Here is a 27,314-nt window from a genome sequence, read left to right as displayed (position 1 = left end):
GTTCCCCTTTAAGACAGGCAGTCCTTCCCCTTTAAGCGGGCCAGGGTTTCCTCTTTACAACAGAGCCTCAGTTGTATTAAAAACTCTGGCCTAGCTGCAGGTCGGGGAAGGAGACCCTGAAGGGAGTGGAGGAGTATTGTAATTGTATCGAACCTAATAGCGTGGAGCGCGTCTGGGAGGACGTCCTGCCACTGGGAGACTTTCTAGACCGGAGGGTCAGTAGGATGGTCTTCCAGACCGTCGCGTTCTCCCTCTCCACCTGCCCGTTCCCCCTGGGGTTGTAGCTGGTAGTCCTGCTCGAGGCAATGCCCTTTTCGAGCAGGTACTGACGCAGCTCGTTGCTCATGAAGGACGAACCCCGGTCGCTGTGTACGTAGCTGGGGAAACCAAACAGGGTGACGATGCTATGCAGGGCCCTAATGACTGTGTGGGAGGTCATGTCGGGGCACGGGATAGCGAATGGGAAATTGGAGAACTCGTCTACGACGTTTAAGAAGTAAACGTTCTTGTTAGTTGAAGGGAATCAATCGCGAGGCGTTCAAAGGGCCTCGCAGCCTTGACCAGGTGGGCCCTGTCTGGTCTATAGAAGTGCGGTTTGCACTCCGCACAGATCGGGCAGACCCTGGTGACCGCTTTTACCTCCTCGTTGGAGAAAGGCAGGTTTCGGGCTCTGATGTAGTGGGCGAGCCGGGTGACCCCCGGGTGACAGAGGTAATTGTGGATGACTTTTAATCGGTCGATCTGCGCGCTGGCGCATGTACCGCAGGATAGGGCATCCGGAGGCTCGTTGAGCTTCCCGGGTCGATATTTGACATCGTAATTGTAGATGGAGAGTTCGATCCTCCACCTCAGAATTTTATCGTTTTTTATTTTGCCCCTTTGCGAGTTGTCGAACATGAAGGCAACCGATCTTTGGTCGGTGATGAGGGTGAACCTCCTACCTGCGAGGTAGTGCCTCCAGTGATGGATAGCCTCCACAATGGCTTGTGCTTCTTTCTCGACTGAAGAGTGTCGGAGTTCTGAAGCGGAGGGGGTACGGGAGAAAAATGCAACTGGTCTCCCTCCTGATTTAACATGGCTGCAAGAGCTACCTCTGAGGCGTCGCTCTCTACCTGAAATGGGGTGGATTCATCTACCGCCCGCATGGCCGCTTTGGCGATGTCCTCCTTGATGCCGTCGAAGGCCTGGCATGCCTCGGCTGACAGGGGGAATCGTGTGGTCCTAAACAGTGGGCGGGCTTTGTCCGCATATTGAGGGACCCACTGGGCGTAGTAGGGAAAAAATCCCAAGCACCGTTTGAGGGCCTTGGGACAATGAGGGGGAGGAAGTTCTAAGAGGGGGCGCATACAGTCCGGGTCGGGGCCCAGGACTCCGTTTTCCACGACATAGCCGAGGATGGCTAGTCTGGATGTGCGGAAAATGCATTTCTCCTTGTTGTACGTGAGATTCAGTTTCTGTGCCGTCTGGAGAAAACGGTGGAGGTTGGCGTCGTGGTCCTGCTGGTCATAGCCGCAGATGGTGACATTGCCCAAGTACGGAAACATGGCCCGCAGCCCGTACTGGTCCATCATTCGGTCCATTGCTCGTTGGAACACCGTGACCCCATTAGTGACGCCGAAAGGGACTCGGAGGAAATCGAAGAGGCGGCCATCAGCCTCGAATGCCGTGTAGTGGCGGTCCTCCGGGCGGATTGGGAGCTGGTGGTGTGCAGACTTCAGATCCACCGTGGAGAAGAGCCGGTACTGGGCAATCTGGTTTACCATGTCTGCAATCCTGGGGAGGGGATACGCGTCGAGGAGCGTAAATCTATTTATAGTCTGACTGTAGTCGACCACCATACGGAATTTTTCCCCGGTCTTAACGACCACCACCTGAGCTCTCCAGGGACTATTGCTGGCCTCTATAGCCCCCTCACTGAGTAGCCTTCGGACCTCTGCTCTGATAAATACCCTATCCTGCAGGCTATACCGCCTGCTACGAGTGGCTATGGGTTTACAGTCCTTAGTGAGATTGGCAAAGAGAGGAGAAGGGGGGATTCGCAGCGTAGCGAGGCTGCAGATCGTGAGTGGGGCAGGGACCCTCCGAAGCTGAGGGTGAGGCTCTTGAGGTTGCATTGGAAGTCTAGGCCTAATAAGAGTGGCGTGCAGAGTTCGGGCAAAACGTAGAGTTTGAATTTCGAGTAACTAGCGCCTCGGATTGTGAGTGTCGCGGCGGTGCGCCCCTGGATCTGGATCGAGTGGGAGCCTGAAGCGAGCGAGATAGTTTGCTGCACGGGGAAAACGGGGAGCGAACAGCGTCTTACCAGGTCTGGATGTATGAAGCTCTCTGTGCTCCCAGAGTCGAAGAGGCATGGCGTTTTGTACCCGTTGATATGGACCTCTGCCATCGAGTTTCATAGATTCTTTGGTCGTGATTGGTCCAGGGTGACCGCGCTCAGTTGCGGATAGTCGGCGGTTCGATCAGCTGTGCTGGAGTGGCCCCGTAATGACTGCCCTCTGAGTTCATAGTCTAATTCGAATTCCTCCACTGAGTTGTCCGAGCGCGGAGATGCCGATCGGGCCCGTGGATCGCACGTGGCGGGCGGCGAGGAAGATGGCATCCAAGATGGCGGCCCCCATGAGTCACACGTGGCGGGCGACGAGGAAGATGGCGTCCGAGATGGCGGCCCCCATGAGTCGCACGTGGCCGGCCGCGTGGTGGAGTTTTTCCAAGATGGCGGCCCCCATGGATTGCACGTGGCGTAATGCCCTTTTCGCCCGCAGCTGCTGCAGGTCGCGTTGCGGGCCGGGCAGTGCTGCCGCGGGTGCTGATTCTGGCTGCAGAAATGGCAGACTGGAGCAGCACAGTGGCTGGCTGGGGCAGCATGGTGGCTGGGCAGCCGCGTAGAACAGGCCTGGGGGAGTTGCTGGTCGGGGGCCCATGATTGGGTCTCGGGGAACAAGTTAAGGATGCGGAAGGAGACTTCCATCGTGGTAGCAGCTTCCACAGTCGTTTCTAAGTCCTGGCTCCCCTTTTCCAGCAGTCGTTGGCGCACATAGTTAGACCTGAGGCCCGCTACAAAAACATCGCATACCGCCAATTCCCTGTGTTCAGCCGCAGTAACCGCTTGGTAATTACAATCATTGGACAAATTATTAAGTTCTTTTAGGAATTCGGCGAGTGATTCCGTAGGCCGCTGACGGCGAGTCGTGAACACATGGCGAGCGTAAACTTCATTAGTGGGCCTTACATTTTTTCGAGAACTGCTAGCGCCGCAGTATATGAACCGGCCGAGTTTAGTTGCGTAGAGATTCTGTGGCTCACCCTCGCGTGCAGTAGACTTAGCTTCTGATCCTCTGTCGTTTCGGCTGTGCTCGCTTCTGCCAGGTAGGCCTTGAAGCACCGGATCCAGTGGGAGAAGATTTCTTTAGCCTCTGCATCCTGCGGGTTGAGTTCCAGGCGTCCAGGCTTGAGGGCCGATTCCATAGTCGATCTTCACTGTTCTTAAGTCGATTAAATTGATGGAACCATCAATTCACAGACACGTGTTTCCGATGTGAATCTAGGCTTTAATCGACTTACTTCAGAGCCAGCCTGTTACCTGTCGATGAACTCGTAGTGAACTCAGGCTGACTCTGGACACGGGTATTTATACAGCTGCACTAGGGGGAGGAGTCATGGGCGGAGCCAAGGGTGGAGCCCAGTACAAGTTCCTGAGTGCTCCCAGCGCTACTCCCCCTGGTGGTAGGATAGCGCTCCTGCGCTTACAAAGACAATGTGAATTAACATCTATATTACATTCACCACAGTTCTGTCATTTCTACTTTCATCTGTGCGTTCTGCCTACCGTGGATTCAGCAGTGTTGTTACTCGAGCAGCTTGGGTTGCCTGACATCCTTCCCAGGAAGCATCTGCCATCTGCTTAGTCCCTTACTCTGTGATTCAGGTAAAATTGGGAAAGATGCCATATGGGAATTGCAGTTTTGAATGCTGCATCGCATACCTCTGTGAAATTGCTTCTATGTACAATTGTTGACTTCTGTTAAGCAGCAATGTTGAAATATCCAGACACCATTTCAAGGTTAAACTGAATTCAACTACCCTTTCCCCTTCATCCCAGTACGTAGTGATTCAGATGTACCTATAATTGATTAACAGAAATTAACTTGCAAGAAGACCATGTCTAAACTGCATAATGAGCATCTGCTACTAAGCAGGATCTCTCATTAATGGATGAGTCTAAGGTCCATAAGAGACTTCTGAAAACTATCTTGGCTGCAAGTGAACTGGTTTCAATGGTAAATAATTGCAAATGCATTTTCCAACTTGCTTATTTTGTTTCAAATGCAGTCATGAAAATTTTTGGAACATTACATAACATGGATAAATATCATGTGTTTAAGAATTAAGCGCCAGGCTATGGCAAAATAAAAGTTTTACCTTTACAGGACCCAGGAACTGTTGGACTGTGACCCACGAGATGTTGTGTTAACATTCTGACATTCTGTGGGAATAGAGAGGCTGAAATAGCAACATGTTGTGCAAATTACTGCATTCTGAAAGGAATTGAATTCCTTCGGGAACCTCGCAGCAGAATTTCACCAACACTTCTGGTACAAATTGGCAATTTCTGACACATTTTCAAAATTCTGTTTCGTGCCAGACAATAAAAGGGCTGATTTTAACGAGGGGTGAGATTCAGTAGATACAGGGGGCAAAGTGTAAGTAACCTGTCAATCTAAATCCCCAGAATATGAAGGCCTTATTTACTTGCCCCATCTCTAATTGTGAGTGGATGTCAACAAATTGATTAACCAAGAAGGCAAACTTCAAGCTATCCTTGCGAGGCAGTGAGGTCCCTCCTTTCCTCAACTGAACCTTAAAAAAATGTTTTTTTTAAAAAGCTTGTGCCTCCTCTCAGTAGAATCTCAGGAGCAGAATCTCAGGAGCTACAGGTTAGTGGGTGTGCAGGCCTTTAGTTCGTCCCACGCCTAAAATGGCATGCACATCCCAGTGACATGTCTGAATATGACGCATGACATTTAAATTAGATTCCCACTGCTTTGGGGTAGGTGGACCTCCTATATCGGAATTCAGGCAATTAAAGATGATGGTCAGTGGGGAGGTGGGAGTGCTTTGGGAATATTGCACAAATCCCCTCACCATCCTAACCCTGCCTTCCATACCATTATTGCCAATGTGGGGTGTGGTAGCACTGCCCCTTTAAGCGGGCAGGCTCCATGGACCATGTGACCATCTCAGGGCCAATCGCACGGAAGCGCATAAAGCAAGGACTGCGTACCAAAGACGACAATCGGAAACCCTGGCTCAACCTAAAGGGTTCACTCCCTACTAAAGTTCCGCACGGAGACGTTCAAGTTTGATGACCCTGACCTATATAGGAAATCCAGGTACGCCTTACGGAAAGCCATCAGCGACGCCAAAATACAATACCGGATCAACTAGACCAGGTCAATGACACAAACTCACAATATCTATGGCAGGGCTTACACGAGATCACAGACTACAAAGCAAGGCCAGGCAGAATCTCTGGGGCTGGAGCATCCTTCCCTGATGAACTGAACAAGTTCCATGCCCGCTTTGAACAGTCAGCCAATGCATCAATGCCAACCGCCCCAACAGCCCTGGACACACCCATACCCACTATTACAGCCTCAGAGGCAAGAGCTGCCGTCTTGAAAGGGAACCCGCGGAAAGCGATGAGACCCAACGGATTCGCTGGGTGAACACTCAGATCCTGCGCAGACCAGCTGCCGGGTTTTCGCAGACATCTTCAACACCGCACTTCTCCACTCGAAGGTTCCCATCTCCTTCAAGAAGACCACCATAATAACAATACCAAAGACGAACAAAGTAGCCTGCCTCACCGACTACTGACCACCTGTTATCATGAAATACTTCGAGCGGCTAGTCCTAAGACTGATCAGTGCCAGCCTCCCAGGCGGTCTTGATCCATTGCAGTTCACCTATCGCCGCAACCGGTCCACAGCAGATGCTATCTCCCTGGCCCTACAATCAACACACGAACACTCGACAACAATGACAACTACATGAGACTGCTGTTCATAGACTACAGCTCCACGTTCAACAGCATTATCCCGACAAGACTAATAACCAAACTCTACGATCTTGGACTTGACCCCACCCTGTGCAGCTAGATCCTTGACTTTCTCACCAACAATCTGTCAGGATAGGGAACAGTAAAAAGTCTTACAACACCAGGTTAAAGTCCAACAGGTTTGTTTCAAACACGAGCTTTCGGAGCACTGCTCCTTCCTCAGGTGAATTTGGACTTTAACCTGGTGTTGTAAGACTTTTTACTGTGCTCACCCCAGTCCAACGCCAGCATCTCCACATCAAGGATAGAGAACAGCACCTCCTCCACAATACTCCACAGTGGCCCCGCATCTCAAACAATGACGAATCAGACTACAGAAAGGAGATAGATCACTTGGTTGCATGGTGTACCGAAAACAACCTTTCTCTAAATGTTAGAAAGACCAAGGAACTGATCATTGACTTCAGGAAGCGGAGAACAACGCACACCCCCATCTACATCAATGGCTCTGAAGTGGAGATATTCTGTCCTGGTCCAGTCACATTGATACAACAGTCAAGAAAGCCCAACAACTTTTCTACTTCCTACAGAAGCTGAACAAATTTGGCATGTCTGCATCGGCTTCCACAAACTTCTACAGATGTGCCAAAGAGAGCATCCTATCCAGCTGCATCACGAGGTATGGCTCGGCCCAAGATTGCAAGAAACTTCAGAGTGTGGTGAACTCAACCTAATGCATCATACAAGCTTGTGACCCTTTCATTGATTCTGTCTGTACTTCCCGCTGCCTCAGGAAGGCAGACAGCATTATCAGAGACCCCTCCCACTCAGGCTTTGCCTTCTTCCAGCTCCTTCCATCAGGCAGAAGGTACAGAGGTCTGAAGACCCGCACATCCAGACATAGGAACAGCTTCTTTCCCACAGCTATTGTGGGGAGCAGCCCCAAGCAGCCCCAAGCCGTAGTCCACAAGGGACACCAACGACATAGGTAGGAAAAGGGATAGGGATGTAAGGCAGGAATTAAGGGAGCTAGGGTGGAAACTTAGAGCTAGAACAAACAGAGTTATCATCTCTGGGTTGTTACCCATGCCACATGCTAGCGAGACGAGGAATAGCGAGAGAGAGCAGTTGAACATGTGGCTACAGGGATGGTGCAGGAGGGAGCGTTTCAGATACCTGGATAATTCGGGCACATTCTGGGGTAGGTGGGACCTCTACAAACGGGATGGTCTATACCTGGACCAGAGGGGTACCAATGTCCTGGGGGGGAAATTTGCTAATGCTCTTCGGGAGGGTTTAAACTAATTCAGCAGGGGTTGGGAACCTGAATTGTAGCTCCAGTATGCAGGAGGTTGAGAGTAGTGAGGTCATGAGTAAGGTTTCAAGGTTGCAGGAGTGTACCGGCAGGCAGGAAGGTGGTTTAAAGTGTGTCTACTTCAATGCCAGGAGCATCCGGAATAAGGTGGGTGAACTTGCAGCATGGGTTGGTACCTGGGACTTCGATGTTGTGGCCATTTCGGAGACATGGATGGAGCAGGGACAGGAATGGTTGTTGCAGGTTCCGGGGTTTAGATATTTCAGTAAGCTCAGGGAAGGTGGTAAGAGAGGGGGAGGGGTGGCATTGTTAGTCAAGGACAGTATTACAGTGGCAGAAAGGCCGTTTGATGAGGACTCATCGACTGAGGTAGTATGGGCTGAGGTTAGAAACAGGAAAGGAGAGGTCACCCTGTTGGGAGTTTTCTATAGGCCTCCGAAAAGTTCCAGAGATGTAGAGGAAAGGATTGCAAAGATGATTCTGGATAGAAGTGAAAGTAACAGAATAGTTGTTATGGGGGACTTTAACTTTCCAAATATTGACTGATAACGCTATAGTTCGAGTACTTTAATGGGTCCGTTTTTGTCCAAGGTGTGCAGGAGGGTTTCCTGAAACAGTATGTAGATAGGCCAACGACAGGCGAGGCCATATTGGATTTGGTACTGGGTAATGTACCAGGACAGGTGTTATATTTGGAGGTAGGTGAGCACTTTTGTAATAGTGACCACAATTCAGTTACGTTTACTTTAGCGACGGAAAGGGATCAGTATATACCACAGGGCAAGAGTTATAGCTGGTGGAAAGGCAAATATGATGCGATGAGGCAAGACTTAGGATGCATAGGATGGGGAAGGAAACTGCAGGGGCTGGGCACAATTGAAATGTGGAGCTTGTTCAAGGAACAGCTACTGCGTGTCCTTAGAACAGTACAGCACAGAACAGGCCCTTCGGCCCTCGATGTTGTGCCGAGCAATGATCACCCTACTTAAACCCACGTAACCCGTATACCCGTAACCCAACAATCCCCCCATTAACCTTACACTACGGGCAATTTAGCATGGCCAATCCACCTAACCCGCACATCTTTGGACTGTGGGAGGAAACCGGAGCACCCGGAGGAAACCTACGCACACACGGGGAGGACGTGCAGACTCCACACAGACAGTGACCCAGCCGGGAATCGAACCTGGGACCCTGGAGCTGTGAAGCATTGATGCTAACCACCATGCTACCGTGAGGCCCATACTTGATAAGTATATACCTGACAGGCAGGGAGGAAGTGGTCGAGCGAGAGAACCGTGGTTTACTAAAGTAGTTGAATCACTGGACAAGAGGAAGAAGGAGGTTTATGTGAAGATGAGACGTGAAGGTTCAGTTAGGGCGCTCGAGAGTTACAAGTTAGCTAGGAAGGACCTAAAGAGAGAGCCAAGAAGAGCCAGGAGGGTCATAAGAAGTCTTTGGCAGGTAGGATCAAGGATAACCCTAAAGCTTTCTATAGGTATGTCAGGAATAAAAGAATGACTAGGGTAAGAGTAGGGCCAGTCAAAGACAGTAGTGGGAAGTTGTGCGTGGAGTCCGAGGAGATAGGCGAGGTTCTAAATGAATAGTTTTCGTCATTATTCACACAGGAAAAAGACAATGTTGTCGAGGAGAATACTGTGATACAGGCTACTAGACTAGAAGGGCTTGAGGTTCATGAGGAGGAGGTGTTAGCAATTCTGTAAAGTGTGAAAATAGATAAATCCCCTGGGAGGGATGGGATTTATCCTAGGATTCCCTGGGAAGCTAGGGAGGAGATTTCTGAGCCTTTGGCTTTGATCTTTATGTCGCCATTGTCTACAGGAATAGTGCCAGAAGACTGGAGGATAGCAAATGTTGTCCCCTTGTTCAAGAAGTGGAGTAGAGACAACCCCGGTATCTATAGACCAGTGAGCCTTACTTCTGTTGTGGGCAAAGTCTTGGAAAGGTTTATAAGAGATAGGATTTATAATCATCTAGAAAGGAATAATTTGATTAGGGGTAGTTCGTGCCTCACAAACCTTATTGAGTTCTTTGAGAAGGTGGCCAAACAGGTGGACAAGGGTAAAGCAGTTGATGGACAGCGCGGAAGGATGTTGCAGGTTACAGAGGGATATAGATAAGCTGCAGAGCTGGGCTGAGAGGTGGCAAATGGAGTTTAATGCAGAAAAGTGTGAGGTGATTAATTTTGGAAGGAGTAACAGGAATACAGAGTACTGGGCTAAGGGTAAGATTCTTGGTAGTGTGGATGAGCAGAGAGATCTCGGTGTCCATGTACATAGATCCCTGAAAGTTGCCACCCAGGTTGAGAGGGTTGTTAAGAAGGTGTATGGTGTGTTAGCTTTTATTGGTAGAGGGATTGAGCTTCGGAGTCATGAGGTCATTCAAGGTGAGAGGGGAAAAGTTTAAGGGAGATGTGCGTGGAAAGTTTTTTACGCAGAGGGTGGTGGGTGCCTGGAATGCTTTGCCAGTGGAGGTGGTAGAGGCGGGTACGATAGCATCATTTAAGATGCATCTGGACAGATATATGAACAGGTGGGGAACAGAGAGAAGTAGACTTTGGAAAATAGGCAACAGGTTTAGATAAAGGATCTGGATCGGCGCAGGCTGGGAGGGTCGAAGGGCCTGTTCCTGTGCTGTAATTTTCTTTGTTCTTTGTTCTTTTTGTCATGTTCCAGCTGTACAAAACTCTGGTGCGGCCGCATTTGGAGTATTGCATGCAGTTCTGGTCGCCGCATTATAGGAAGGATGTGGAAGCATTGGAAAGGGTGCAGAGGAGATTTATCAGGATGTTGCCTGGTATGGAGGGAAGATCTTGTGAGGAAAGGCTGAGGGACTTAAGGCTGTTTTCGTTAGAGAGAAGAAGGTTAAGAGGTGACTCAATTGAGGCATACAAGATGATCAGAGGAGTAGATAGGGTGGACAGTGAGAGCTTTTTTCCTCGGATGGTGATGTCCAGCACGAGGGGACATAGCTTTAAATTGAGGGGAGATATATATAGGGCATATGTCAGAGGTAGGTTCTTTACTCAGAGAGTAGCATGGGCGTGGAATGCCCTGCCTGCAACAGTAGTGGACGCCAACACTAAACGCATTCAAATGGTCTTTGGATAAACATATGGATGATAAGGGAATAGTGTAGATGGGCTCGAGAGTGGTTTCACAGGTCGGCGCAACATCAAGGGCCGAAGGGTCTGTACTGTGCTGTAATGTTCTATGTTCTATGTACTAGACTCCTCAATGACTCTCACTCAGACTGATCTGTTCCCTGTAAGAACACTATTCACAGCACCCTATGCTGCTCTTGCTTTGTTTGGCCCTTGTTCTGCACTGTAGCTAATCACTGTTTGTTGGTGTACCATTTGTCAATATATTCTGTCAATTATTCTTTTTGTCTGTTGTGTACATACTGTGTACTTTCCCTTGGCCACAGAAAATACTTTTCACTGTACTTCTAAAGTTTCAGTCGGTGATTGAAGTTCCAGTCGGTGATTACTTTGGGAATAGCGATCACAATTCCGTAAGTTTTAGAATACTCATGGACAAAGACGAGAGTGGTCCTAAAGGAAGAGTGCTAAATTGGGGAAAGGCCAAGTATAACAAAATTCGGCAGGAGCTAGGGTACGTGGATCGGGAGCAGCTGTTTAAGGGTAAATCCACATTTGAAATGTGGGAGTCTTTTAAGGGAAGGTTGATTAGAGTGCAGGACAGACATGTCCCTGTGGAAATGAGAGATAGAAATGGCAAGATTAGGAAACCATGGATTACGGGTGGAATTGTGAGACTAGCTAAAATGAAAAGGGAAGCATACATAAGATCGAGGCGACTCAAAACTGATGAAGCTTTGGAGGAATATCGGGAAAGTAGGACAAATCTCAAACGCGCAATAAAGAGGGCTAAAAGGGGTCATGAAATATCTTTGGCTAACAGGGTTAAGGAAAATCCCAAAGCCTTTTATTTGTATATAAGGAGCAAGACGGTAACTAGAGAAAGGATTGGCCCACTCAAAGACAAAAGAGGGAATTTATGTGTGGAGTCAGAGGAAATGAGTGATTCTTAATGAGTACTTTGCATCAGTATTCACCAAGGAGAGGGACATGACAGATGTTGAGGCTGGGGATGGATGTTTAAATACTCTAGGTCAAGTCGGCCTAAGGAAGGGGGAAGTTTTGGGTATGCTAAAAGGCATTAAGGTGGACAAGTCCCCAGGTCCGGATGGGAGCTATCCCAGGTTACTGAGGGAAGCGAGGGACAAAATAGCTGGGGCCTTAACAGATATCTTTGCAGCATCCTTGAGCACTGGTGAGGTCCCGGAGGAGTGGAGAATTGCTAATGTTGTCCCTTTGTTTAAGAAGGGTAGCAGGGATAATCCAGGGAATTATAGACCTGTGAGCTTGACGTCAATGGTAATCAAACTGTTGGAGAAGATACTGAAGGATAGGATTCTATTCACATTTGGAAGAAAATAAACTTATCAGTGATAGGCAGCATGGTTTTGTGCAGGGAAGGTCATGTCTTACAAACCTAATAGAATTCTTTGAGGAAGTGACAAAGTTAATTGATGAGGGAAGGGCTGTAGATGTCATATACATGGACTTCAATAAGGCGTTTGATAAAGTTTCCCATGGCAGGTTGATGGAAAAAGTGAAGTCGTATGGGGTTCAGGGTGTACTAGCTAGATGGATAAAGATCTGGCTGGGCAACAGGAGACAGAGAGTAGTGGTGGAAGGGAGTGTCTCAAAATGGAGAAAGGTGACTAGTGGTGTTCCACAGGGATCCGTGCTCGGACCACTGTTGTTTCTGATATACATAAATGATCTGGACGATCTGATGAGCAAGTTTGCAGATGATACTAAGATTGGTGGAGTAGCAGATAGCGAGGAGGACTGTCAGAGAATACAGCAAAATATAGATAGATTGGAGAGTTGGGCAGAGAAATGGCAGATGGAGTTCAATCCAGGCAAATGCAAAGTGATGCATTTTGGAAAATCTAATTCAAGAGCAGACTATATGGTCAATGGAAGAGTCCTGGGGAAAATTGATGTACAGAGAGATCTGGGAGTTCAGGTCTAGTATACCCTGAAGGTGGCAACGCAGGTCGATAAGAGTGGTCAAGAAGGCATACAGCATGCTTGCCGTCATCGGACGGGGTATTGAGTACAAGAGTCGGCAGATCATGTTACAGTTGTATAGGACTTTGGTTAGGCCACATTTGTAATACTGCATGCAGTTCTGGTCGCTACATTACCAGAAGGATGTGGATGCTTTAGAGAGGGTGCAGAGGAGGTTCACCAGGATGTTGCTTGGTATGGAGGGTGCTAGCTGTGAAGAATGGTTGAGTAGATTAAGATTGTTTTCGTTGGAAAGACGGAGGTTGAGGGGGGACCTGATTGAGGTCTATAAAATTATGAGAGGTATGGACAGGGGGGATAGCAACAAGCTTTTTCCAAGAGTGGGGGTGTCAATTACAAGGGGTCATGATTTCAAGGTGAGAGGGGGAAAGTTTAAGGGAGATGTGCGTGGAAAGTTTTTTACGCAGAGGGTGGTGGGTGCCTGGAACGCTTTGCCAGCGGAGGTGGTAGAGGCGGGCACGATAGCATCATTTAAGATGCATCTGGACAGATATATGAACGGGCGGGGAACAGAGGGAAGTAGGTCCTTGGAAAATAGGCAACAGGTTTAGATAAAGGATCTGGATTGGTGCAGGCTGGGAGGGCCGAAGGGCCTGTTACTGTAATTTTCTTTGTTCTTTGTTCTCTTTGTACTTCGGTTCATGTGACAATAAATTAGTCAGTTAAAACCCAGCCATTAGGGAGCTTGCGTGGGACCCTGGGAGCAGGACCCCGGCAGCAAGGACCAGGGACTCGCAAGTGTTAAGACCTGTTGTATAGTGCACTGTGCTTCTTTTTAACTGCCTTTGCCTTTCAACAATAAACCCCTTTGTTAACTACACAAGCCTCCAGTGTATATCTCGAGCCATCACATTGGCCACGGGGTGAAAGTTTTTGATTGCAGCCGTGAGTCGTTGTGAATCGAGGGGGTGGGGGGGGAGGAAGGTGCAGCAGAGCTTATACAAAAGCTCCAGGAATAATTGGAATCATTTAAACTGTGAGTGGAAATGCCTATCATTGGGAAACAAGACCCATTTGACCAAGCAGCTGAAGTTTGGAGTCAGGTACATCGAATGGCTCAGTTTAATTTACCAAAAATGAGATCAATCAACCCGAGTCTGAGGAGGATTGCTTTCATGGGTGACCATCCCCAGGAGACCTGCCATGATCGGGAGTTTGTGTGCCTCCGATGTAACCGAAGGGGGCACATTCAAGCACATTGCTATGTAAGGCAAAGTGCTCCAATGCAAAAATAGCAGCAGCAACAGCAGTCCACAGCGCCACTAAACATAGTGGAGAAGTGATTCGAAGAAGAGTATGCAACGTATGGGTTGAATGCAGTCCAATTGAATAAAATGATTGAAATTGTCTTCAGGGTAATGGAAGTCGACACCCAGGCCATAGTGGGTAAGCAGACTTTCCAATATCTTTGTGCAGGAATGCAGTCTTTAAGCTTAAAGAGTACTACAATCACGCTTTCAATAGACACCAGGGAAATTTTGGAGATGCTCAGAACAACTAATACCCCAATGGCCTAAGAGAACAGGAGGCCAATCTGCCTTTGGTTGTCATGGAAGGACATAGACCCAGTCTGTTACGAAGAGACAGGTTACTGAAGATTAGGCTCAACTGGCTGAAAATCTTCACAATATCCGACAGTGTTCTTCAAGAGGTATGAAGACATGTTCCACAAGGAACTGGGACGGATTAAGGGCTTAAAGCCAAGGTTTATGACAATCTGGATTTGACATCCAAGCTCTTCAGAGCTAAACCAATGCCATATGCATTGCATCAGAAGGTTGAAGCAAATTTAAAGATTGGAATAGCTGGGTATAACCAAGCCGGTTCAGTTTTGAGAGTGGGCGGTGCCAATAGTCTCTGTGTTAAACCTGATCAGTCCATAAGGATTGATGGGAACCAAGCTGACTATAAATCAGACTGCCCAGGTCAATCAGTATCTTATTCCCCAAATTGAGGATCTCTGTGCCAATCTCACCTATTCAAAATTGAACCTCTGTCATGCCTATCTGCATGTACAGTTGAATGAGGAGTCCCAGAAGCTGCTACAATCAAAACCACCTATGTCTTTTCCAGCATACCAGACTGCCTTTCAGCATTGCTTCAGCTACAAGGGTCCCTCCTGTTCATCTCCTTGTTCCCCAATTCCCTTCTCTTTTATTTTTGCTATTACCAATGGATGGATGAGCAATAGTCCAATGACTTTAATGCAGCCTGTCTGTTTAAGGCAACTTAAACGCAGCTTTTAGTTCAAACAAGCAGATTCCAGAAGGCTGTGCTGTTTTAGCCTGACATCAGTGATGACTTGCTTTGATGGACTTGGCTGGTGGCCATTGAATTGGCTCAAATATCTGTGCCCTGCTCAGTGGCCAGTGGTGATTGGTTCTGGTCCCACTGACATGTTTCTCAGAGTCACAAGGCTGATTTTCTCATTTCACTTTCAATTCTGCTGGTTGGATGGAGGAATCTAACCAACCCGCTCCAAGAACTTCCAGTTAATTTTCACCAAAAGGTCACTGTGAGGACCACCTCTCTCTGCAGAGCTGGCTGTGCAACCAGAATCCAGAATCGGATAACTCTCTCTCTGCAAAACAGAGGCTGATGTGAAGCAGAGGCCAGAATTTGATTACTCTCGGGAAGAGCAGGCAGATGTGAAGCCAGAGGCCCCTCCTGGAAAAGCTGTGAGTAGGATACACTGCTGAGCCTCAAATAAGGTCATTACATGCTGCATTCAGGAGACTTTAAACCTCACTCATACTCTGAAGGATGTGCACTAAAGGACTCATCATCTGAAGCAATGACTCTTCTCTTTCCACCTTAATCCTTATTATTTTTCCACCTTCTCCCTCCTTCTGTGTTTGTCTGTCTTGTGTGGGTGAGGCTGTTAAAGGGGTCAGGTGTTTGCTTGACATTTAAGTAGCTGTGTTTACTATATAGTTCATTTTCTTTCCAGTTATGCAAACAGTAATTGTGTTGCAACTTGCAAACCTGGTGACTAATTATTGGGCAGCCAAGGACCAAAGAATTTTCCGGTCTTTAAAAGAATTATTGGTGAATTCACTTGTGACTCCGGGGCAAGTGGGGCTAGAATTGACCGTGCACTTGCCCAGGGAGGCGTAACACAGCGCATGATGGAAAATCTCCTCAGGGAATTCCCAAGGTGATGGTTTACCTTGATGTGTTCTAGTCACCGTCAGTATACCAGAAGAACACACGGACAGCTGAGAGGAATTATTAAAGAGGTTTCGTGATGCAGGGGTCCACCTAAAATGCAAAAAATGTGTGATGTACCCAGGATTTTGCATTGATGTGACAGGAAGAAAAGATCAAGGCCATACGTGACATTCCTGCACCCAAACATATCAGTAAACTTAGATCCTTCCACCGTGCGGTCAATTATTATGGAAGGTTCATTTTGAATGTAGCCACAATATTGACGCCGTTGTACCCGTTGTTAAGGAAGAATCAGTGATGACAATGGGGACAGCCCCAAGAGGAATCCTTCCGAGTCGTGAAGCAGGCATTGCAGTCTTCAAACCGCTTGGTGCATTTCGACTCATGATGGCATGTGATGCATCCCTTACAGTATATATGGGCAGTTTTATCCAACAAAATGGGAGATGGTTCGGAATTCCCTATCCTTTGCCTCAAGGACTCTTTCTGAAACAAAACAAACCTATACCCACATTTAGAATGAGAGCTTAGTGGTTATGTACGGTGTGAAGGAATTCCACCAGTTTGTGGCCGGTCGACATGTTCGACATAGTGACTGACGACAAGGCATTACTAGGCCTATAAAGGGATGAAAAGCCTATGCTGCCCATAGCCTGGGCGAGTGTGCAGCATTCAGCCTTGCTGTCAGCAACTATTATTTTAACGCCGGCCTGAGGTGCAAATTCACCTGCCCTGTATCCACCTGTACCCCAAGAGATCATCCTGGCTTTAAGCTTCCTGGACACTTTGCCAGTGTCCACAGGGCATATCCACAACTGGACCCAAAGAGAGGCTATACTTCCATAGTTTAAACAATACAGACTGGCTGGCGTTACAAGATGTCTGAACAGCTGAGGCCCTATTTCACTCGTCAGGACAGGTTGCCGTGGAGGCGGCATGATTCTGTGAGGATCACGGGTGGTCGTCCCACCTCAGGCCAGGGGTCCCTCCTTCAAGAGCTATACAGCACCCACCAGACAAAGTTGAAGATGCCGCTGCGCAGCTACGTCTGGGAGCCAGGTATAGATAAAGCCATTGAAGAACTAGTACACCAGTGCCACACTTGCCAAGTGCAGAAATCTTTGACACCTTCCACCACCCTTCACCTTTGGGAATGGTCAGGTCACCCATGGACCAAGATCCATGTTGACTATGCTGGTCCGTTTATGGGCAAGATGTCTTTGGTGCTGAGGGTTGCCCACTCTAAGTGGCTATCGGTTCAAGAGATGGGGATTATTACCTCAGCAGCCATGGTAAATGCCTTGCACTGAGTGTTTGCCACTCATGGGCTTCCCGAGTCAATAGTTTTGGACAGTGGCACCCCCTTCACCGGCGATGATTTCCAGGTTTATGTGAGAGCAAATGGTATTCCGCACACAAGGATGGCCCGGTACCACCCACAGTTGAACGGTCTCGTTGAGAGGACTATTCAAACTTTCAAGAATGTCATGAAAAATCAATCTGATAAACCACTTCACCAGCAATTGATTGATGTTTTGTTGTTGTACAACTCAGCCCCTCATTCCACCACAGGATCACACCAGCCCATGTGCTGTCGGTTGAGAACCTATTTGGATCTTGTGTTTCCAAATTTGGTGGGGTGGGACATCAGGCCTTCCTGAAGAAACAGCAGTCAGAGCAGAGGGCTGTTCCCAGAGGGAGACCTAGTTTTCACCTACAATTTTGCTTCAGGCCCACCTTAGTTAGAAGGATGGGTTGTGGCCCAGTCAGGGCCGGTATCTTATGTGGTCAATGATAACGGGAAGACCGTCAGAAAGCCCGTTGATCATTTGAGCAGTCGAAGGGTGGCAACCTCCAACAGGAGTCGACAGGTCCAGCTGACATCATGAGCATTCCTGTGATTCTGTCCAGACGAGGCAAGACAGTGACACTTGATTTTATTTAACCAACTGGGCTTGTCGAGTCTGGTGAGGTCAGTTCACCTGTCATTAAGGTGGTGCCTCCTGAGGTGACATCGATTGTTGACCACTCGAATGCCGAGCCTATGGCAGAGCTACGTACGTGCGGGAGGAACATAGGAATTAGGAGCAGAAGTAGGAAATTCAGCCCCTTGAGCCTGCTCCACCATTCAATCAGATCATGGCTGATCCCCTCCTGGTCTCAAATCCACATCCCTACCTGTTTCCCAAAGCCCTTTAACCTTGGAGGTCGCCGGATCAATTGAGTTTTTGATGGACTCTCTTTCACCTGTTGTCTCTGTTGACATTTGTAACATCGGTATATAGTTTTTGGAGTAGTTGTAATAAGGAACTTGAGGTGGGAGGGATGTGGCAGCACGCCAACAATGCCGGGGTTCTAGATCGGGCACCCTTTAAATCTCAAAATTACGTTAAAAGCCCCACTCCCCTCCACAAAGGTTGGAAATCCCCCACGGAGATTGGGATCCCCACCAAGAGAGACGGAGAACTCCTACCACACATACATCGGGCACCCCATATCATCCAAGCTTTGGGGGTGACCTGACTTCACCCTCTGGGGCACTGTCCTCCTCACTGGGACTGCCCCCCCTCCCCATCACTGGCACCACCCCCACCCCCTCTACAGTCTCTGCCCCCCCACCCCTCTACCGCAATGTATGCACAACCAGCCCCCAACAACCATTGAGCCCCAATTCCACCCCTAATTAGGCTCCCGAGAAGGCCAAGTTGGCAGTGCCAGGCACCGTGCCTGTGATTCACACTGGCGTGATGGCAGGCTGACTGGTTGGAAGGAAAAGGCATAGAATCATAGAATTTACAGTGCAGAAGGAGGCCATTCGGCCCATCCAGCCTGCACCGGCTCTTGGAAAGAGCACCCTACCCAAGCCCACATCTCCACCCTATCCCCATAACCCAGTCACCCCACCCAACGCTAAGGGCAACTTTGAACACTAAGGGCAATTTAGCCTGGCCAATCCACCTAACCGGCACATCTTTGGACTGTGGGAGGAAACAGGAGCATCCGGAGGAAACCCACGCAGACACGGGGAGAACGTGCAGACTCCGCACAGACAGTGAACCAAGCCAGGAATCGAACCTGGGACCCTGGCACTGTGAAGCAATTGTGCTAACCACTGTGCTAGCGTGCTGCCCGTGCGTCAAGCCTGGTAAGTTTATGGTAATAGATTAAAAATCATGGCAATTGGTTCCATCACCGGCAGGGACAGGGAAGATCTCGAACTGGCATCTCGCTGACGCAGATCTCATTATTGCGCTCTAGCGAGATTTAACGGCCAAACAGGATTTGCGACGATGGCAAATGGGCCTGCTAAATCACACCACCATGATTGTTCAGGAATCTAACTGTGTTTAAATGTTATGCAAGTTAGATGTTCTACTTACATCTAAATTTATGTTGTTTACGACAATTGTGCCTTCTGCAAGGTCTGAATGATAACAGTGCTGAAGCAGAATTCAACATATGACTCATGAAATTCATCATTTTTTTCTTTCTCTCTCAAGGTTTGCTATTTTCACAGAGAGTACATCTCCTTCCACAAATCATATATAACACAACCAATTATTGATACGAATTTTCTGTTTAATCTCCTGAGGGAAAAGTTCTGAAATATTTCTTCCCAATTCCCAAATCAAATCTATAGAATATTTCTCAACCATTATTGCTACGATTCAATCATAAAAGTTTGGTTTCCATGGTCTCTGCTCCCCAGAGCCATTGATATCTGTGGAGTATTTAATTAGCTTCTTCAATGAAAACTGGGATAAATATTTATTTATGAACACAGTATGTGCAAAGAGAGTTTATTAACACAACCCTAACTATGTTTACCAGCAGTCATTTCATATTTATTTTCTATTGGAAAATAACATTTTATTGTCTCATGTAAGATTGGCCAATGTTTGTGTCCAATTTAAAGAGCACATTGACGCCTGTTCTTTAGGCCTCTATACCTCTCAATCCATTTTGAAGCAGAAGTACCAGAATAATGAGCAAATTCAGTGAGGATACGCGTCTGTAGCAGAGTTTCACTTGATGGAGCACAGGACAGTGAATCAGAGTTCAATGGTGTGAAATGGGGATAGTTATGCTGTTTTTTGCCAATTGTAAATGCCCTCAGATGTACAAAATGGCATCTGTAGCTCATATGAACATGCGAATTAGGAGCAGGAGTAGGCCTCTGTGTCCTTCAAACCCGTTTTGCCAATCAATAAGATCAGGGTTGATCTGATTGTAACCTAAACTCCACATTCCCACCTACCACTGATAACCTTTCACCTCACTTCTTATCAAGAATCTAGCTACTTCTGCCTAAAAATATTCAAATAATCTGCTTGCACTGCTTTTGAGGAAGAGCGTTCCAAAGACTAAGGCTGGGATTCTCTGACCCTATGCTGGGTTGGAGAATCCCTGGGGACGTGAGAATCGCGCCCCGCCGCCGGTTTCCCAATTCTCCTTCGCCGATTCTCAGATGCCCGCAGGATTCCCGCCATGCCGGTCGAGGGTCGTTGAAAGCGCCCACCCCCACCTCAGCGGTTCACCGGGCCCCAAGTGGCCATCGAGTTCGGCCGAGTCCCGCCGGCGTGGGTTACTCAGGTCCTACACCGGGGGGGACCTGGAAGGTGTGTCTGTGGGGGCCATCCTGGATGGGGCCCGGAGGTTCTGACCCCGAGGAGGGGGCCCCCACGGTGGCCTGGCCCGCGATCGGAGCCTACCGATCAGCGGCCGGATGGTTCCATGGGGGCCTATGTTCCTCTGCGCTGGGCCCCTGTAGGTCTCCGCCATATTGCCCGGGGGCCGGCGCAGAGAAGGGAACCTCCACACATGCGCGGAATCACGCCTGTCATTCCGCACATATGCGAATTCGCGCTGGCCATTCCGCGCTGGCTGAAACTGCGGGGACCACTCCAGCGCTGACTTCGCCCCTTAGGAAGGGGAGCATTCCCCATTATCGGGACCATTGATGCCGGAGTGGTCGGCACCCCTTTTCATGCCGGCGTGGGGACATAGCCCCATTATTGGAGAATCCCGCCCTAAATCTCTGAAATAACAAAATTCACCTCATCTCTGTCCTAAATGGGTGACCATTTATTTTTAAACAGTGGCCCCTGGTACGACATTCTTCCACAAAAGGGAACATTCTTTCCACATCCACCCTTTCAAGACCCTTCAAGACCTTATGGCCGGGATTCTACGAGCCCGTGCTGTGTCGGAGTATCGGCGATAACGCCGCATATTCCCGCCACGCCACTCCAATGCCGGGAAGCGATTCTCCGTCGACCGGCCAAGTACCTGCCGAGTTCCGGCGGTGTGGTTCACATGTGGTAGCACCAGGTGAGAGCTCGGACCCGCGGCTATCTTGGTGGGGGGGGAGGGGGGGGGGGGGATCAGACACCTGGGGAGGGGGCCCACGACAGCCAGGCCTGCGATTGCGGGCTAGCGAGCGATCCATGGGGGGCCTACCTTCTTCCGCGCAGGCCTGCTGTGTCACTACGCCATGTTGCACAACGCCGGCAGGGAACCAACCATCACGCGCATGCGCCAGCGTGGAAACGGCCACGACGCGCATGCGCAGACCCACGCGGGCAGTGCAGGGCCACATATCGGCGTTGGAGCTGCGTGGAGCTCTGGCGCTATTCTGGCCCCCTGTGGACCACTGAATCGCTGGGCCAAGAGGCCCGTTGACGCCGGCATGAAACACTCCGGTGTTTATGCCGGCGTCAACACTTAGCCGGGATTTTGGAGAATCCCGACCAAAATGTTTCAATTAAGTCACCTCAACTCCAACAGGTACAGGCCGACCCTGTCCAACCTGCCTCCCTGCTGGCCCCCAGCAAAAGTGGAATCGGTGGCCATTTTGCACCAGTTTTCTTTGGGTAAAAGATCACCGTTTTCAATCCGGTGTGGGGACTTAGTCTCCAAAATGGAGAATCCAGCCCAAGAACTCCAATAAATTGGTTAAATATGTCACTGAGGCTGCCTATTCATATCATCCTATCTTGCCAGAGACAAGCAAGCAGTGCTGGCTCAAGGGTTAAGATTACAAGTTTCCTCATGGTACAGGGTGTCAGTGACTGCACACAATTCACTTTCCAGGTACAGCATGTGAAATTTGCCCACACCAGAACTGAAATGAATTCCATTCATAGAACATACAGTGCAGAAGGAGGCCATTCAGCCCATCGCGTCTGCACCGACCCACTTAAGCCCTCACTTCCACCCTATCCCTGTAACCCAATAACCCCTCCTAACCTTTTTTGGTCACTAAGGGCGATTTATCATGGCCAATCCACCTAACCTGCACATCTGTGGACTGTTGGAGGAAACAGGAGCACCCGGAGGAAACCCACGCAGATACGGGGAGAACGTGCAGACTCCGCACAGACAGTGACTCAGCAGGGAATCGAACCTGGGACCCTGGTGCTGTGAAGCCACAGAGCTAATCACATGTGCTACCCTGCTGCCATCAACGCCCACCCAGTGTGTAAGCAGAGGCACAGACTCATGAACGTCAACACTTGGTATCCGTGGCAGCAGTTGTGATTCATTCATTCTGTGGCAATCCACTGTGCTAGCTGCTTTTGAGTCCCTATGGCAAACTAAAGCATGGCCACTGGATATCAAATGCTGATCACATGGGTGCGCAATCCACAGACGTGGGCAGCGCACATTAAACAAAAATCCATGTTGCCATCCGAAACACGCTAGGGAAAACCACTAGCGTGCAGAAACAGCACTCCTGTCCGAATTCCACCGGAGGAGCCCTGCCGGAGCACATGTAGAGGTCTGTTGCATGCTGCACCAGCTCACAATCATGAGAGAATAGCTCTTATCGCCCGCCAGCTGAAAGCTACAGTGAAAGGAGGAGAAGGAGGAAGAGGAAAGAAAGGGAGGAGGGGAAGCTAGAGAAACTTTTTCTGGCTGGTCTAGCCTTGAAGAACTCTTCTGAGTGCGATGCAAGTAACTGCTGCTTCAATCCCCCATTCATTGCCATCCTTATCTTCCCTTCTCACTGACAATCACATCATCCAACTGACCACAGTGCAAAACGAAACCCACAAAAATAAACATTCAAAACCAAACTTATAAATTAAATGATTTCATATTGCATAGAAAAGCCAAATAATCAACTCTATGCATTCCCTTAGTCCCTGTCTTTGACTGACCTCGGTCCCGGAAGTCCAGGCTGCAGACTGCACTATTGACATGGGGAGCAGGAGTCTGGGCAGTGATGTGGGTGTGAGGCTTGTGGCTCATTTTAAAGAATATGACATTTGAAGGCACATTCACTGATCTGGACAAAGACCTTGTGCAAGGTCATTGAACTTATGTGGCACTGCATCCAGATCCTTGGGGCTTGAGTGCTGGCATTGACCACCCATGCCTACCTGCCCCCACTGCCTGCTGAGCATGTATTGAAGGGTATCCTGGTTGTTTCCAGAAACAGGCCATCTCTCCTCTTTTCCACCTCCTCCACCAAGATCTCCAATGCAGCATTCAAAAAGCTTAGAGTCCACTGTGTCTTATGTTATGCCAATAGTCCATGTTTCACAGATTGTATTCACTTCCTGTCTGACTGACAACACCTGCTCCAACCATAATGCACATTGTATTTCAGAGGTACAGGCCAACTTTAAATGATGCTAACCGCTCACAATATTGATGAAGCACCCAGCCAAGAGACTTTGTAGTTCACACTGGCTGGATGGTTAAATTATTTAACCAGCAGGCAGCATGGATTTGGCATCACGATCTGTAATGATGAACTTTCAGGGACTTCATTAGTGAACAACAAAGGATTTATTTACAATGATCTACAAGAGCAGCAGCATGTTTGCTGCTTGTTCCATAATGCCTCTGCCAAAGAGAATCTCCCTCCTGGGATGATGCTGAGTCCCAATTGGTCGCCCAGGCCAGGTGATCCTTACTCTGCTGTGTTTCCCTTAAAGCGACAGTCACCACACAATTTCATTACCCATTTTCGCAGCTCTCAAACTTAGCACCCGCAGACTTTTAACGTTTTCTCTGACTTGTAATCTCGTCTTGCAAAGTTCTGCTCTCATAATGGGATTTTGCTGTGTTTTTTCAAACCTAACTCTTCCTATATCCATTCAGAATTGAAATACTTTTATTAGATTTAAAATCAACTTTCCTTAAGATGTATCCTAATGCTTGCTTAGTATTGTTGAAAACAGCTTCATGTTAACTAAAGATTTCTAATTTTGATCAATTATCCAAATAAGACAAATTTAAAATATACAGATGAATCTCAGTAATTAAAATCAGTTGGGTCTTGCTTCCTTCAAAACTCTTGGTTGCATCTCCAACTTGGAACCTCCCATGCACTAATGTCACCCTCCCTTATAATCTCCCCACATGATTTCTTCTAGGGGTACGGGGCAAAGGCAGGGGAATAGCACTGAGTCGTGATGCTCATTTGGATAGCAGGTGCAGACCCGATGGGCCAAATGGCCTCTTTCTGCATCACAACAATTCTGTGATCCTGGGAATTGGACATGTTTCAATTTTTCTTCATTTTCATGAAAACATCTTACTTGGTCAGTCACAAATATCGACATAAAAGTAAACAGAATGCAACATTGCACAATTTTGCAGTAAGATTTAATAACTAGCATTGTTTTTATTGTTATTGAGCTTTTGATCTTTTTGATGGACCACACTAAGTAATCACTATAATCTTTGTTATATTGTGTTTAGTTTTTTAAAAAACACTTTGCCGTTCCAAGCACAGGTCATGAAAACAAATACCTTACCTCTCAGTGTAGGTTTTCATGATATTCTTAACTGCACTAAACATGTTCACTTCTTTAGTGAATTCTTACATTCCACTTCATTTCCTATTGTTTTAGTGCCTGTGAAATAATCATTTCATATCGTTAATGGAGTTAATATTACAAGGAGAAAATAACCATCATGATTCCTTTCAATAGTTACATTTGAATATCACATTATTCTCTCCTATCTTGAACTTTATTGGTAAATTGTGTTGGGGATTATTAAAATTAATGCTAGAAAATAGAACTTTTCTCTTTTCAGATGGCCAGTATGGATCAAGCACTCAGATTGGGTTAGGTCAGTGTAAAATATTGTATGACATCCCTCAGAGCTATGCAGAGATTAAACTAATTCCAAGTGTGTACTGAGTTTTATTCGCCATGTGTTAAAATAGTCTACTCCATATTTCTAGCTCGAGCCTCCAGCTCTTTCCACAGTTAGTTTACTTTTCCTTGAGTCCACACTCAGGCTTAATCAATCAAGCACAGTGAGCATCAATAGTATACAGACTCACATAATCAAGCACAGAACAATTGAACATTGCATATTTCCTCATTGTGAAACTAAATGGCATCATCCCAAACGAAAAAACATATGTATATCGAGTCTATTTTCTCTAAATACAGAAATAGTCTTTGAGACACAAAGGTCTCTGATGTCTATGCTGAAATCTGTGAATGCAGGGTTCTGGTTCTGCATGTCTGATGAAGATTGTGCTGATGAAGATGATCTGCCCATCTCTAGATATGTAGAGATTGATGTTGCTAACAATGTAGTCAGCACATGGTGAAAGAGTAAATTTACTACCATAGAGATACATGTGCCAATGTTCACAAGCGTAGATGCAGTTGAATGCTTCCCGCTCTCCAGTAGAGAATTTTCAGTCTGTTTCCAACAGTGGACATGATGCATAAATGATTGGTCATTCACTTATTTTAATCTCCTGGAAGTACAGCTCCAATCGCATTTCCAATGCATCTGTTGTGACATACATGTGGGGTAAAATGCCAGAGAACTGGCAGAGATGCTATTTTCAGAGTTAATGTATCAAATACTGTGCAATTGCTGTGCAATTGTCCATTCCCATTGTGCCTCTTTGCACAAAAGCTTCTGAAGGGGCTCAGCGATCTGTGTAGTTAGGAATAAAACTTGGCATTACCATGGAACTATGCCAATTCTTTCACGTTAGATGGGCGTAGAAGTGCATGAATGTCTTTGACATTTCCGTGTTTAGGCTTTACTCCAGCTGCTATCACACTGTACCCGATAATTGTGAAGTGGATACTTGTCTGCCTGATGGATTTGTCAACCGCCTTAAGATCAACACAGGGTCTATGTTCACCATTTTTGTGTTGTGGAACGATGAGGTTCAGATTCCTGGGACATTGGGATCAGTTCTGGGGGAGGTGGGACCAGTACAAACTGGATGGGTTGCACCAGGCAGGACCGCGACTGATGTGTCAGGGCGAATGTTTGCTAGTGTGGTTCGGGAGAGTTTGAACTAGAGTGACGATAAGGCAAGCCTAAAGGCTGTGTATCTTAATGCATGAATCATTCGGAATAAGGTAGACGAACTGACAGTGTAAATCGAGGTAAATGGATATGATCTTAGAACCATTACGGATGCATAGGAAGCGATTCAGCGACCCCGTTGCGCCCAACATGAATCCAGGCGCAACAGGTGAATTGTTTGCAAGCCCAAAACTGGACCCTGCACCAGGCGCCGGGCCAATTGCGAGTTACCCGACTCGGTCTGTCTCGTGCGATCCGGGTCATGCCCTCACTGGATGAGATCCAGATCTGCATTATTGAATGAGCCGTATGGTTCATTAAAATATCCGGACGCCAGATTCACCAGGTGCCCGGTACTCACTGGCCGTGTGTGTGAGACCTCGCTAGGGCGCTGTTTAGAACTGGTCCACACAAAAATGGACCAGTCGTAACAGCACCTGGGGATGGGGGTCTACCAGCTCATTGGAGACCCCCGGCTATTTGAGGACAGGTTAGGGTGACATCCTAGCACTCCCCCTTGCACCTTGCACTGCCAATGAGGCACACTGGCAGTGCCACCCAGCCACCCTGGCAGTGCCACCTTTGCACCCTGGCAGTGCCACCCTTCAATTGATAAATCCTGGAATATAAAGCTAGTATCAATGATGGTAGTAACGACACTTGTTGTAAAACCTAATCTGGTTCACTAGTGCCCCCTCTTAGGGAAGGAAATCAGTCATCTTTACCTGGCCTGGCCTGCTTGTGCCTCCAATGTGGTTGACTCTTAACTACTCTCTGAAATGGCCTAGCAAACCACTCAATTTAAGGATGATTAGGGCTGGGCAATAAATGCTAACCTTGTCAGCAACACCCTTATCCCATGAAAACAATAAAGGAACTGGTGAGAGAGTGGCACTGTTAAGTGAGGGATATAACAGCAGAAGAGGTTATTATGTCAAGTGAAACTTTGCATTGGATGTTTTACATTGCTTCTTTATTTTGTAATAGATCGAGAGCAGGTGGGAAAGTTTTGTTCATGTGTATTCATGTTTCTCTGAGAAAGAACACAATAAGAAGAACAGCAGGCACAGAAGGGTAATCCTGGCAGGATTGGACCATGATTCAAATTCAAGGCAGATGCCTATATTTTAAAAATCTTGCATTTGGGCATGCTACATATAGGAAATCTATTACATCAGAGGCCCAATTACAGAAGGTTTGGAGAAGAAGGAAAAAAGTCAGTGATATTATCTAAAGTTTTAATATGTTGGCTAAAAACTTACCATTTAGGTTACACTGGTAACAGCTACACCTTTATTTTACTGTAACTTACTTTT

General features: G+C 47.7%; 1 protein-coding gene across 3 annotated transcripts in view; it reads right to left on the bottom strand.

Moving 5' to 3' along the window:
* The window catches only part of LOC119975498 (SPHK1 interactor, AKAP domain containing), a 545,083-nt gene that overhangs the window by 334,924 nt on the left and 182,845 nt on the right, over positions 1 to 27,314 (bottom strand). For 2 of the 3 annotated variants that reach the window (XM_038815238.1, XM_038815239.1), the window contains one exon: positions 24,465 to 24,563. In XM_038815238.1, coding sequence (XP_038671166.1) covers positions 24,465 to 24,508 — 44 coding nt within the window. In that variant the 5' untranslated portion in view covers positions 24,509 to 24,563. Of the gene's footprint in view, positions 1 to 4,419; positions 4,484 to 24,464; positions 24,564 to 27,314 lie in introns of those variants that run through there. The other variant, XM_038815243.1, reaches the window with a different exon arrangement.

The sequence above is a fragment of the Scyliorhinus canicula genome, chromosome 13 (genome assembly GCF_902713615.1).
Source record: "Scyliorhinus canicula chromosome 13, sScyCan1.1, whole genome shotgun sequence".
Taxonomy (NCBI): domain Eukaryota; kingdom Metazoa; phylum Chordata; class Chondrichthyes; order Carcharhiniformes; family Scyliorhinidae; genus Scyliorhinus; species Scyliorhinus canicula.
This window is presented reverse-complemented; position numbering and strand designations above follow the sequence as displayed.